Here is a 14,114-nt window from a genome sequence, read left to right on the forward strand (position 1 = left end):
AGTGTGAAGAAAATACTTAGTGATCATTGACAAAATGCGTTTTAAAGGAGACCCTAATTTGTGATGACTACATTTCTAGTTCCAGAATTTGATTTTGCATTTTTATAGTTGTTAATACATTTGGAACATAACTCTGACTGACTTCGTTTGCAGTGGGAAATGTCTAATTCTTCTGTGAGTCATTCTCAATTTCTCATTGAGAGGATGAGAAATAGGCAGTAGTCATTTCTAGAAGAACTATGATTAAATAATTGTCCAGTGTAACACAGAGATTTCTGTGACAGCAGTGAGGACAAAATCCAGTTCACGGAGGTGTCATTTGTGTCTCCTCCCCCAAAAGTGACTTTTTCTTTGAGTAGTCATTGTAGTAGTTGGAGCAGGAGGAGCTGATTCCTGCTCACAGCAGCAGCATCTGCGCAGTTCAGGGACGCTGGGAGGGAGAAGGAGTAATACATGATCCTCTTCTTGGATGTAGTGGTACAAATGACAAGTTATCCCACCCTTTTTAGTAGCTCCTAACTGGTGAGCAGGTGGCTGTATAACTTTGTGCAGATTCTTTGGACACATACTTTCAATATGCAATTTTCTGGAAGTCAAAATGTAAGAATTGTTTTAGTGGAATTTGGCTCTCCTCCTTCTCTTCGCCCCTTTCTTCCCCCCCTGGGTTATCAGATTTGAAATAGTTAGGTTAACGAGACAAATCAAAGTTAATGACGTGACTGATTGTGCTGGCAGAAAGCAGAGGTTTTTTCTAACTAGAGAGGGCAACTTTATGACAGCGTGAGATGATCGGCCAGTGGATTTCTGAGGTTTGTGGTGACAGCTTTGGATCTTTGATTTCTACTCCTGGTTCCTGAAAGTGAAATTTGATATTTTTTTTCAAGTCTGTAGTTACAGACTTGGAGTAGGCAGGGTGAATATGCTTCTTTATGTCTAGCCATCACGTTTCTGCTCTAAAGTATTGATAGAATATCATCTCCAAAACGTAGAGATTTCTCCCTATGCAGTACTATTTTGTGTGACCTTGCTTTCTTGACGCAGTTTTCCATAGCAAACTGATAGAAATGAGCTTGAAGTAGAGTTAGTGTGGGAATTTTCATTTCATACAGTTAAAATTTGAAAAATTTTTGAGCAGCTGAAAGCCGGCCTCATGAAGTGCGGGACAACATTAGCCATAGGAGCCATTGTCAATAGTAAGTGTACTGTTATTGTCCCTGTTACCTGAGTCTGCTTCTGAAAATAGACAATGTGAGACCTTCAAGAACAGTTGCTTGAAAGGTCAGAAAAGAAAATTTATGAATTAACATTCTTAGATGGCAATTTATGATAGCATTATCCAGAGCTGAAGATGAATTAAAGCAAAAACTGTTTTCGTACCATTGAAAGTGTTGAAAGTACCATTTCAAAGTGTTCAAAAAGCAGCTTCCTTAGGTCTGATGCAAAGAAGTATTCTGACTTTGGAGAAAATGGTCTTTATTTTATAAATAAATGCCTTCTTGAGAGTTTCAGTACTAGACCTGTTAAATTCTAACTGCCTCCAGTGTTTTACTTTGCAATGGAAACTCCTTTATACGGATATGCTTGCATAAAATGTGACTTTCTTGGGATTTTAAAGCTTTTTATGACTTTATGACAACTGCAAGTTTTGTGTAAAGTATTAATTTGGACTAGATGATCTCTAGAGGTCCCTTCCAACTCTGAAAATTCTGTGTAATTTGGTTGTGACCAAACAGATTTTCATCTTTCATAGAATGCTGGAATATCTCAAGTTGGAAGGTACCCATAAGGATAATCGAGTCCAACTCCCTGCTCCTTGCAGGACTACCTAAAACTAAACAATATGACAAAGAGCGTCAGCCAGGTGCTCCGTTAACTCTGACAACAGGTTTGGGGCTGTGACCACTTCCCTGGGGAGCCTGTTCCAGGGACCGACCACCCTCTCAGTGAAGAACCTTTTCCTAACGTCCCATCTGAACCTGATGCAGCTTCGTTCCATTCCCTCATGTCCTGTCGCTGGTCACCAGAGATCAGCATCTCCCCCTCCGCTGCCCCCCACTTAAGGAAGGTGTAGACTCCCATGAGGTCACCCCTCAGCCTTTTCCAAGCTGAACAAGCCAAGTGACCTCAGCTGCTCCTCCTAAGTCTTGCCCTCCAGGCCTTTCACCATCTTGGTCGCCTTCCTCTGGACACCCTCTGATAGTCTGATGTCCTTCTCATATGAAGGTGCCCAAAACTGCACACAGTACTTGAGGGGGGGCTGCACCAGTGCAGTGTAGAGTGGGACAGTCTCCTCCCTCGACCGGCCAGCTGTGCTGTGCTTGATGCACCCCAGGACACGGTTGGCCCTTTTGGCTGCAGGGGCACATTGGTGACTCATATTCAACTTGCCACCAACCCAAACCCCCAGATCTCTTTCCACAGGGCTGCTCTCCAGCCTCTCGTCTCCCAATTCTTATGCGTAACCAGGATTACCCCATCCCAGGTGGAGAATCGGGCACTTGCTTGTGTTGAATTTCATACGGTTGGTGATGGCTGAGCTCTCTAGTCTATCCAGGTCTCTCTGTAAAACCTCTCTACCCTCAGGGGAGTCCACAGCTCCTCCTAGTTTAGTATCGTTGGCAAACTTACTTAATGTACATTTGATTCCTGTCTCCAGATCATTTATAAAAACATAAAGAGCACCAGCCCTAAAATTGAGCCCTGGGGAACCCCACAAGTGACCAGCCCACAGCCCAATGTAACTCCATTTACCGTAACCCTTTGAGCCCGACCCGTCAGCCAATTGCTCACCCAACGTATTACGGACTTGTGTAGCGGTGTGCTGGGCACTGTGTCCAGGGGGAGACTGTGAGAGACAATATCAAAAGTTTTGCTAAAATCCAAAAACAGTACCACATCTACTGGCTTCCCTTGGTCAATTCGATGGGTTTTGACGCGGAGTGCAGGCTGGCTTAACCTTGGAGACACCTCCAACCTAGATGGACCATCGTCCTCATCATTGTTTGGTGCCATTTGCAAAGCCTCATACCTATTATGTGAGGGCACCTGGGAGGGTGGGGTGGTCACGGAGGAGATGCTCCTGCTGTGCCAAGCAGGAACTTGTCACCATTCCCCCTATCCCTTAAGTTGCTCTACCGGGTGGGGAGAGGACAGGGAAACCTCCGTATCATGTGTCCTGTCCACCTGACAGGTCTGTCCCAGGGATGGTAGGGGGCGAAGCACTCCTGGCCAGTAACGCTCTTTTATAGGGTTCTTCTATAGGTGTGGGGGCTTGGCCACCTTTGCTCCTGGCCCTGCACAGGTGTCCTCAGCCCCCGTGGCATAAGCTGTGGGTCTTTTGTCTCCCCTGAGGTTCCCCGGTGCACCGCACTTGAGTGCTCCGCTGCCGATCGTGCCGCCGCTCCCCTCGGTGACTGAGGTTGGCGTGAAGTTTTTCTAAATATAATTACCAAGGAAAGTCACTTCAATCTGTTATTCGGTACTTCCAGATGAATATGCAAATTGAGCTGGAATAAGAGCTTTGCAGCGAAACCAAAAAGTAAACCAGGTTAGAAATCTGTTGCCATTATGGAAACCAGCAGTGCGGAAACACCTCGGTCTTCTAATTGGTGCACCACCAACCTTGACCACCTTGACTCCTCCAGTTTGATCTCTGAATACGGACTAAAAATAATCGTGAATATACCACCGCATTTGATTAATAATTACAGGTAAACTGTAATGTAGAGGCCAGGGCTGTCGTGAGCGATACGAAATCAATGAAAATCATTTTCTTACTGCATTAGTGAGGAGCTTAGCTACTGAGGGTGAGCAGGGACGTGTTTTTAACTGTTGGGAAATGTGCTGAGAACTGGCTACTCGCCGTGTTTGAGATTGTGCTGGTGAAAGTTGTGAGCACTGTAATAACCAGTCTAAATGTATGTTTTATTTTCTAGGCTGGTAACCAGCACATCTATCAGCCTGTGGGTAAACCAGGTAAGCAGTAAATTCATATACTGTCATCTTGAATCCTTGATTACACGTCTTCTAGGAGCAGTAGTGAACAAAGATTTATGCCAGTATTTTTGTACGAGGGGTGCATTCAATTCCGGGTAACTGCACATAGATGTTTTAGTGCGCTGTGTGGTTAAACTCCCGTGCAGTCCCCTGCGATGCAGTCAGCAAAGCCGAGAAAGTGTTTCATCACAGGGAAGTGTCTAGAGGAAGCTGACTCACTGCGTAGGACTTTATCCTGTGTGGAGTTCAGACATGTAAAACAAAAGTAGACACCTAAATTTAGGTTTCTCAATCTCAAAGTGAATCACACCCGGGGTTTATGCCATGAAGAAATCCGATTTTGCCAGACATAAGGCAGCGTGTGTGGCACTCGGCTGCGGTACGAAAGGCTCAGGTCTGGGGTGGGTGCACTGAGATGAGCAGCAGTTGCCCCACCAATGGATTTTCGAAGTATCTGACTAAAACAGCCATGTTCTCATCATCGCAGGAAAACCTGATGAATTCCACAAACTTTTCTGTCTGCATTTCTTCAGCAGAAATACAGATTAAAAAGTAGCTCCTGCAAACAATGGGTTTACTGTGAGACACGTAAAGATGTGCATCTCCTCTGCTAGTACAGTAAAGCACGTGCCGCCTTTGTAGTGTTGACAGACCAAAATTGTGCAGGTACATCTGATCCGTTGGTCCTCTCAAATGCAAATTGTTTTGTTAACCAGATCACGCAGCTCCGCCAAAGAAACCTCCCCGCCCTGGAGCCCCCAGCCATTTGGGCAGCCTCGCAAGCCTCAACAGCCCCTTGGACAGCTACAACGAAGGCGTGAAGGTACGTTGCTCGGTGTCACATGAAATACACTTCAGAAAATTAAACGTTACCGCTCTGAGATGGTTTGCTGTTCCTGAAGTAGAGACTGTGGAAAGCTCAAGTGACTTAACTTCCCAAGTAGATGTTGTCATGGGGCAAACATGCACTGGCAGCTCTCCAGGGAAGTGGGGAGTTAACTGATGGGCTCATATCCTTTATTGCTGTGATTCAGCACGTTCCTCACCTAGAACCTTTCCCAGGTGAGCTTATTTCTAGTCAGAAGAGCATACGAGATCTCCCGTACGGACTGAGCCTCCCTGCTCGGCAGCTTCGTTAAGCAGGAAGGAGCACACCCAGGGTTCCCAGTTACTCCAGTAGCACCAAAGTCTTCTGTCCTCGGTCACAGAGAAGTGAGACGTGTCTGAACTGTGGTGCTCCAAAAAGCTCTTGCTGCAGCACAGAGGCTCCCAAAGCCCTTCTAGCTCTGGGGAACAAGGGAAGAGGGGAAATGTGCTGTCTGACCTGTGATTGAGATACTTTCTAATGTGTTGTTTCATCTCCGGTAAATGGGTAATAAAGCCAAAAATGAAACTTCCCGGTTTCCCAGCAGAGGGATGCTGCAGGGTGCTGTGAAACACAGCGTCCTGTCCCCTCTTGCAGTTGGTGTCAATGGAACTGCTCCTTAGTATGTCAGTCACTTTGCAAATCGTGCCCCCAGGCGGTGTTCCCTGCCCCTGGGACTCCGTTACCTCTCTCATCTTCAGGAAAGAGAAACCTCAGAGTGACCTCAGGGCCTCCTGAGGGACACCAGTGGAGCTGTTCCTGATGCTGGAAGTTTCCAGCAGATGGATGTAATAGTGGCTGGGAATTCTCCGTCAGTAGTACTCTAACAGAAACGCCGCTGATCTATACACGGCGCCGGTTTATTATCTCGCAGCCTTTGCAGCTCGACAGATACGCCCCCACAGAGGCTGTTGGTGTGACAGCAGCGTTACTGCCCAGAGCGCTAAAGCGGGATCGCTCCTGCTGCTGCTCCCATTCTGTCAGCTGATGCCATCAGCAGCACCCGGGGAGGTGACGTGATGTATTTCTGCTCCAGCTCTTTCCCGAGAGGAGAAAGATGAGCTCCGCGTTGGAGCACAGGCGAATACAGCGGGGCGATCCCTGCCGTAATACCACAGCTCGTGCTGATAGTACGGCTCCTCGCGGAAGGAGAACCTCTGGCTAATCTAAGCCCTGCCAAGCCTGCCGTAAAGAACAGAAATACGTGTTGGGGCAGACAGGGCTATTGTCGTAAGCGACGCTTATTTTAGGTGGTTTAAGAAAATAGAGAAAAAAATCCAGTTCATCTGACCATGAAATTCAAAACTTGCCGTCGGAGCAGTACGTTCAGCCACAAATCGATCTCAGCCACTGCCCGCCCGTCTCATTCTTGCTCTCTTGTTCTGAGATTATCAGAATATTTAAGAATCACCGTAAATAGACAGCAGTGGCGAATTTGAGCAGGATTACTTGTTATATACCGATGTCAGTGCTTTGCAAGCTGCCAAGCCTCAGAAAATGTCAAAAAGCAGTAACAGATGTGTTACTAAACTTGGCTTCTCTAAAATTTCCTTTCTAAATGCTGATACTGGAATATGAAAAATGTTGTCTGAAATACATCCGTGTGACAACAAACAAACCTGAGCAGCCAAAGTCATCGGTAATAACAAGCGAACAAGATTTGCGTACTAAATAGCTTCTTTGGTAGAAAAGAAGGGCTGGTGGTGTTTTTTCTGTCAAGAGTTACTTGAAATTGGGGTGGTTTATGCCCCTTCAGGAAAACAGCCCATTATTTTTGGGTAGCGTATAGCTTTGTTAATGTCTGCAGTCCTAAACTGAAGATGTTTCTGGGGTTCATTCCAGACTCCCTTTTCTGCACAGCCATTTCAAACTCCCGTTTCAGTCTCCTGAACACAGGAGTCTGCAGTCTCCTCTGCAGAACACAAATTAAGAGGATTTGAACTGCTTGCCCTCCGGAGCCTTTAGGGCACGTACCAGGAAATAAATGGTTTTCTGTCTCTCGCTGAGGCAAATTCAGCCAGTCCACACGCAGAAACTCCAACTTCATAGTCTGCAGAGCAATAGTGTTGATGTTGGGTATAAACAAAAAAAAAATATTGTTAAGAAACGCAGATGTCCGTACTCTGGAAATGTCAGAGTCCAGCTGTAGGAATTCAGTGAGTTGGGTATAATCCATCTAGAATGGGTTCATGGTCGTTCTTAACCACGACTGTGATGAGCCATCGCGAACAGGAGCTGCACGGTTAGATGACCACGTATCTCCTATCGTGACTTTTCTAAATAAAAAAAAAAAAAAAAAGAAAGAAAAAGAGTTTTGAAAGATGAATACAACATTTTCCCGTGTAAAGGGACCGGGGTTGCACAGGATGTTGTTTTCCACCGTTGCAGAGGCCCTCTACTCCATTTACCACTTCGCTGCTCGCCCGACTGGCTTGCTCCTGTCAAGCTTTGCATGACCTCTTCCCCATGTGTCCAGTAAAACGTCAGCATGGGTGCATGGCACATACTTCCACTTCTACGCGGGTGCACAGCAGGCCCTCAGCACACGGTGCTTCCGTAACAAACGGACCAAGAGCTAACATGAATGACTGTCGATACTGTCGAGGATGCGTTTTTGTTGCAGGCTTTTTAACTGGTCTCTTATTGCTATACATGTTTTGGGTTTGGTTTGGTTTTGGTTTGGTTTGTTTTTTTTTTTTCCTGCTGGGTTTTTTTAATATTGTTTTTCTTTTTTCCCTTCTTTTGGTAAATTTCTTTAACCTTCCCCCACATTCTGCTCAACCATAGCCATGGAGGGTAAGCAGTGCGTGAGCGTGCGTGTACGTGCCCTATCCCAAAATGTCTTTGCATGTGACTTTGTTTAACTTCTTGATTGCTGAAACCAATTAGAATCACAGCCTTTCCCTGGTGATTGAGGCAATTACAATGTTCTCTTTCCAAAGGTATTTTCTGATCAATACACTAGATTGAATCTCTCTAATAGTTGTCAGTACCCACTTAGTGAAATGCAACAAAATGGAAGTACTAAATGCTGCACTCCTTCCTGAGACAAAGTTCCGTGCGAGTATTGTATAGTTTCGTCGGGGTAGAATCTCTGGTGCCTCCAGTGAAACTTCTCTGTAGCCAGGACCAGTTGTAGGAACCGCCAGTAACCCAGTGTGGTGGGCTGAAATGCCGGGAGCCGTCTCAGATGGACAGGGTGGGCGGCCGCTGTGTGACCAGGAGGAAATAAGCAATTTTTTAACCTGCTCCCACTGCGTGGTCACTTGGGCGTCCCATAGCAGTGGAGAGCTGCGGGGAACTGGGGTGCTTGTAGTTTCACAGTTCGGGAGCAGAGATACTGAGGACCTTACAGAGCAAGTTTGCAAAGTTTGTTTCTTTTCTGACCCAGGGTTATTTTAGTCTGTGTTGGATTTAACTCCAGACAGATGTGACCCGATGGAAGTTTTGCCATGAGTAAGGACTACAGGATTTTCAACCTATGGGGTTTTTTTCTGAGGTGTTGGAAACAAACTGAATGAAAACATTCGGTGTTTCCCACCTGTACCAGTGACACCGTTTTTGTTAATCTGCTGTGAATTTTCACTAACAAAACAATTAAATATACTGCAATAATCTCTACTATACCAGTGTGTTAACTGTGTACTCTGACGTTGCTTTGGAGCACAAAACAACTTTCTGGAATGAGGGACCTGATATCTGTTGCCGTAGAAGTGGCACTCGTCCATCAGTAGCGAACCACTTAGACATGTCGAGTACTCCGTACTCCTCATTCCTCAAATTATTTTCTTCTCTGTTGTGGGAGTTATACCGGCAGCTCATCAGGGAAATCCTGGTAAAATTTCCCTGGTGTCATTTCACAGATCGGGTTCAGTCAGGAGAACTAAAGGAAGGTTCCTTCAGATCTGGGAGCGAGCGTGCTCAGCCAGGACAGGGGACCCAGGGGACAGGGGACCCAGGGGACAGGGCAGGGGGCTGGTGCCAATATGAGACCTTCCCGGCGGTCTGCAGAGGTTGGCAAGTTGCTGAGCCCCATCTGCTGGGGACAGGAGGTTAAACAACCCCTCTCTGCTTCCAGATTCAGCCACAGGAAATCAGCCCTCCTCCTACCGCCAACCTGGACCGCTCCAACGACAAAGTCTACGAGAACGTAACTGGGCTGGTGAAAGCGGTCATAGAGATGTCCAGTAAAATACAGCCAGCTCCGCCGGAGGAGTATGTGCCCATGGTAAAGGTACGGAGGCAATTCCTAAAATCGGTGGTTTAGTTCTCTCCTAAATGAGGTCTTCAACTGACGCAGGAGAAACTTTCTGAAAAGTTGGAAGCAGAAAAGCTTTTTGGTTTGCAGGGGGGTAACTTGTGGTCGGAGTGATGGAGCGTTGGGTACTGTTAGCAGTCCTGTGGGGAACGGCGCTTTTATTGCCCAGCTTGCCTCTGCTTGTCCAGGGGCAGCAAGTCATGTGCTGCCTTCTCTGCATTTCATTTTTTAAGAAGAACCTTTTTTAATGAATCCTTTGGCATTTTGTTTTGATGGTGAAACGTGGAATTGCAAGTGCGGCTTTCAGAGTCCCTCAGCCATGTTCTAAGTCCCTTCTTGCCCAGATGAGGGATTAAGCGTATCAGTTGCTTCCCACGCTCCAGCTACAAGTCTCCCATCCATTCATTCCAAGTTTTTAAACTTTATTAATTTCTTTTTTTTTTTCTTAGGAGGTTGGTTTGGCATTAAGAACCTTACTGGCAACGGTAGATGAGAGCCTCCCCGTGCTCCCAGCAAGCACCCACAGAGAGGTACGTGGAGCTCCCCTCACCTGATGCTCAGTCTGTTACGTTTCAAGTTAGCCCCAGCCAGGAGCTATCTGGGCAGGTTTTGACTCACTGTTATGAACTCTCAGGTTATAATTCTTCGTGAAATTAATTTTATTAGAACCCAATTGCTGTGTGGATGGGGGCTTGTATTGACTTAAGTGAAGACACTCAAATTCAGTTGAAGAGCGTACAACACACACTCACAAACTGGACATAAAAACTGTTAGCAGTGCTTGCATGGAACTTCTTAGTGCAAGGTGAACCTTTCATTAAACTACAGCTTGCACACAAAGTCATTAAACAGGTAATTGAGCATAGCTTGGTGCAGCTGGAAGATTTTGATGAGATATCCCATAATAACGTAGTTCTGGATGAGAAGTGACTGAGATCTTTCAGTGAAGTTCATGACTCGGGGGTGAAACTGTGTTCCTGCAAAGCCTTGAGTGAGTGCGATAATGGGAAACACAGAGAATGCTTCTCAGTGCCATCTCAGAGATTCATCCTGACGTTAGCAATGTGGTTCTGTCTCCTGTATCTCACTTCTTGACCTGTTTTATTTTCCACAGCTATTTTTATACTTCAGAGCTACTTTAATAATATTAATTTAAAAAAAAAAAAAAAAAGAAAAAGATAATTATACGGACCTGGAAACCTTTAAGATGTGGGTTAAAATCTGCCATTAGCGATTTGGGTCTTGGTGCCATTTAACAGCAGGGTGCTGAGTAGCTGACAGGGCTGCTCTCGATCCCCACACAGCCTAGAGCAGCCAGTGCCGAAATTCTGTCTGCTCCACCTGATGCCCACGGAACCAGCCCCAGCTTCGATGGGAAACCTCCAGCAGGGGCTGTTGAGGGAGGGTAGATAGTGCCATTGCTCTGTAGTACCGCTGTCACGAGTGTGATGCTTCTAATGACTTAGCGAGTTGACTGAATCTTCTTGTTCCAGATCGAGATGGCCCAGAAGCTGCTGAACTCAGACCTGGCCGAGCTCATTAACAAGATGAAACTGGCGCAGCAGTACGTCATGACCAGCCTGCAGCAGGAGTACAAAAAGCAAATGCTGACGGCTGCTCACGCTCTGGCTGTGGATGCCAAAAACTTGCTGGATGTTATTGATCAAGCCAGACTGAAAATGATCAGTCAGTCCAGACCGCACTAAGTGCTGAGGGAAGAGTTTCATCAGTCTAAGAATTCTGCTTGCGAAAGGATGTTATTTCACCTTCCACCAGCAGTGAGGATTAACCCAGTGTAGTCCTGGCTTTCCAGCGCCTCTTGCTTCAGCAGACCTGACTGACAGCTGTTGGTTCTCTCTCATTACAAAAGTTTAACCGAGTTTTTATCATAAAGCCAAGCTGGTCCGTGATTCGAAAAGTGGCATTATCACAAGATGAAGTTTGTGCGGAAGTCCTCGGGAAATCACGGCTATGGAGTGCACTTCGGTTTTGTACCATCACATGGGACACGCTTAGCCTAGAGCTGCCACAGGGTTACGGTCTCAGAGCCAAAACCGTCCGAGCAGCAGATTGGAGAAAGATATTGTGAAGTGAAGAATTCGGGGAAACCTCAGGGCTGAGAATTCTTGCCCACAGTATATGAACTATCCAGACTGGAATTTTTTTATTAGAACACTTACGTCGCAATATGCTAATCACAATTTACAGAGAAAGAATAAAAAGCTATATTTTCAAGACTTCAGTCATTTCAAGACAAACTAAAGCCCTCTTCATCTTCCTGCCTTTTACTTTTATGTGAATGTGTGAAGCATTTGTTTGGAACTAGCTGTAGAACACGACTGAAAACTCTCTCGTCTTTTTCACCAGAATAATGTGCCAGTTCTTTTGTAGCAACGTTGTTTTCCTTGGAAGCAAAAATGCTGCTTTGTACCAGAGCAATTCAGAGCTGCATTTAGAGGAGTTCTGTAACCATTCATGTCCCCCATTTTTATATAATTTATAAAGACAGATTAAAGCCATGTTGAATATTTTAAACCCACTGTAGTTAACTAACCCATCCTTTTGTCTATCTTGCCTGGGAGGAGTTACAGTAGAGCAGTGTAATTAGATTTTCCTTGGTTTTCCAGTTATGCCATCTGTTCTGTTAAAATAAAAACCACGCTCCCTTTTTGCTGTTGAGGGATATAAATTATTCTCAGGAAGAATATAATGAACTGTACAGTTACTTTGACCTATTAAAAAGGTGTTACCAGTGAAATTCTGGCTGTATGATTTCATGTGTGTGTGCGCACACGTGCGCGTGTGTTGTGCATGCTGCAGAGGAAACCACTGCAAGTTTTCTCTCCTTGGAATTTTCCCCCCACCCTAATCCGCAGGCTTTTAGGAATTCACTTATGCAGGACTTAAGAAGCACAGTGAGCATCCAAGAAGGGAATCCACGATTTAAGTAGTCTTCCAGAAAGTAGTTTTGCCTCCAAATATGGAGCACCGGAACAAGTCAGTGTTATCATCTGTGTAAGTGACTTATAATTACTTGGGGTCAATCCTGACACTCCTTCACTTTTAAAATGGATTTTCCCAGGAGAAGGCTTCTCCAAAGCAGGGAGCTGCATGGACTGAATTCTGCCATGGGCACCTGCATCTTCTAAAAAACAAATGAGCTCCAGTTTCGTGGGAAGATGTGGCAGTGCAGAGCGCATCCACTGTGGGTCTATAGATGTGGAACCACCCTCCTACACAGCTTCGGAGTTTTTACACACTTGGAATATTTTGCTAATGCTTAATTTTCATTTCATATTTTAGAATACACATTAGAAAGAGCCTTTACCTTCTTCAGTTTTTCTGGGAAAGTCCTGTTCAGAAGTTATTTTAGAAATACATACTTTAAGTTACTCCTTTCATATGTAAAGTTACACAGTCTTCCACACACACCCTTCAAAGCAGTTTTCAGAGATGCTCCTCAACTTTTTTTCTGGAAAGGCAAAAAAATTAGACCCCTTACACAACCTAGGCTCGGTGCCCAGCACTGCAAGACTCCATCTGCTTTTAAATTATACCTACTCATGAATTAACGGGACCACAGCTTTAGCCTCCAACAAGGGCCTGTGGCTGAGAGTTCAGCCTTTTTTTTCCCCAGTCTTCCACTTAACAAGTGTCCTCCACTGTGGAATGCACTTAATTCCCCCTGTGCCACGGCCTTTAGCTGCCCCTGGACAAGTTAAACCACCTTGCACGAGAAAGAGATGGAAGCAGCCTGTTGCTAGAGCAGTAACCAGACCTGCCATGGCCCCAGCAGCTCCTGGCTGCAGGACCAGCCAAGCGGTAGCACTTCTGCCAACCATGACTACATCCCCTGCTCACTGGCATTACACCTCCACCTTTGTCCATACGCTACAAACACAACCGGGAACCTGAACTGCTGCTGTGCTGTGCCTATGTCAAGTATGAAGAACGAACAAGGGAAGTTGTAAAGCTGTAGATTCACGGGTGACAACAGCAGTTCTGGTACCTGCAGGTAACCTGGTCGTCCTTCATCCTCTCCCCTTCGCATACACCCACGTAAGAGACAAGAGTACGTCAATGTTCTTTATTACAGGCAGGTACAAAACTAATTAGTCAAAAAGACCAAAGCCCATGTCATCATCAGATTCCTCTGATTCTTCTTTCTTTTCCTCTTCTTTCTTCTCCTCAGCTAGAAAAGGAGAAAGGGATCAGGATTTTTCCACTTACCAACTCAAGAGTCACATGCCACAAAAGACCACAGACAGCTGTGAGCAAGACCTGAGCAATGACAAGCCAAGCTGCCACCCAGGGAGACTAGTGTTGCCACTGCTAGGAAAGCAGTTTTGTGCCTTCAAAATTAACTATCAAAACTAAAATGCTTTACAAAGCAGGTGCTCTCTCTTTAGCCATCAGAGAGAGATCCTGATGGCATACAGAACAGGCAGCTTTAGTTCTGGGGTAACACTAATCCTTCCTTAGCTAGGGAAGGACTTTTTACTAGGGCATGTAGTGACAGGACGAGGGGGAATAGATATAAACCAGAAGAGGGCAGGTTAAATTAAACATTAGGAAGAAATTTTTCACTTTGAGGGTTGTAAGGCACTGGAACAGGTTGCCCAGAGAGGTTGTTGAGGCCCCATCCCTGGAGGTGTTCAAGGCCGGGCTTGACGTGGCCTTAGGCAACCTGGTCTGGTGGGAGGTGTCCCTGCCCATGGCAGGGGGTTGGAACTCGATGATCTTCATGGTCCCTTCCAACCTAAACCATTCAGTGATTCTATTCACTGACCCAAAGTGAGGGACGGAAGTGTTCCGGAGCACCCACGTGTGTACTGCGAAGCACGAACCACACTGAAATTGCAGGGGGAAGAGCCGAGCTGACTCTCAAGCTGATAGCGAGTAGCTTATTAACCCAGTGCTCCCTCCAGCTGAAGGCCCCCGCGCTGGAGGCAGAACCCCACTTACCGGGGGCAGCACCGCCCGCAGGGGCAGCAC

The 14,114-nt window shown here is 45.9% G+C and overlaps 1 protein-coding gene across 2 annotated transcripts in view; it reads left to right on the forward strand.

Annotated features, from left to right (window-relative positions):
• Positions 1-11,877, forward strand: part of PTK2 (protein tyrosine kinase 2) — a 160,335-nt gene extending 148,458 nt beyond the window's left edge. Inside the window, exons 26-31 of one of the 2 annotated variants that reach the window (XM_009888171.1) lie at positions 3,936-3,975; positions 4,713-4,819; positions 7,649-7,657; positions 8,940-9,095; positions 9,569-9,649; positions 10,613-11,877. In XM_009888171.1, coding sequence (XP_009886473.1) covers positions 3,936-3,975; positions 4,713-4,819; positions 7,649-7,657; positions 8,940-9,095; positions 9,569-9,649; positions 10,613-10,825 — 606 coding nt within the window. In that variant the 3' untranslated portion in view covers positions 10,826-11,877. The remainder of the gene's footprint in view (positions 1-3,935; positions 3,976-4,712; positions 4,820-7,648; positions 7,658-8,939; positions 9,096-9,568; positions 9,650-10,612) is intronic. The other variant, XM_009888170.1, reaches the window with a different exon arrangement.
• Positions 11,878-14,114: the final 2,237 nt, after the last annotated feature.

Source organism: Charadrius vociferus, unplaced genomic scaffold (assembly GCF_000708025.1).
Source record: "Charadrius vociferus isolate BGI_N301 unplaced genomic scaffold, ASM70802v2 scaffold276, whole genome shotgun sequence".
NCBI classification, from domain to species: domain Eukaryota; kingdom Metazoa; phylum Chordata; class Aves; order Charadriiformes; family Charadriidae; genus Charadrius; species Charadrius vociferus.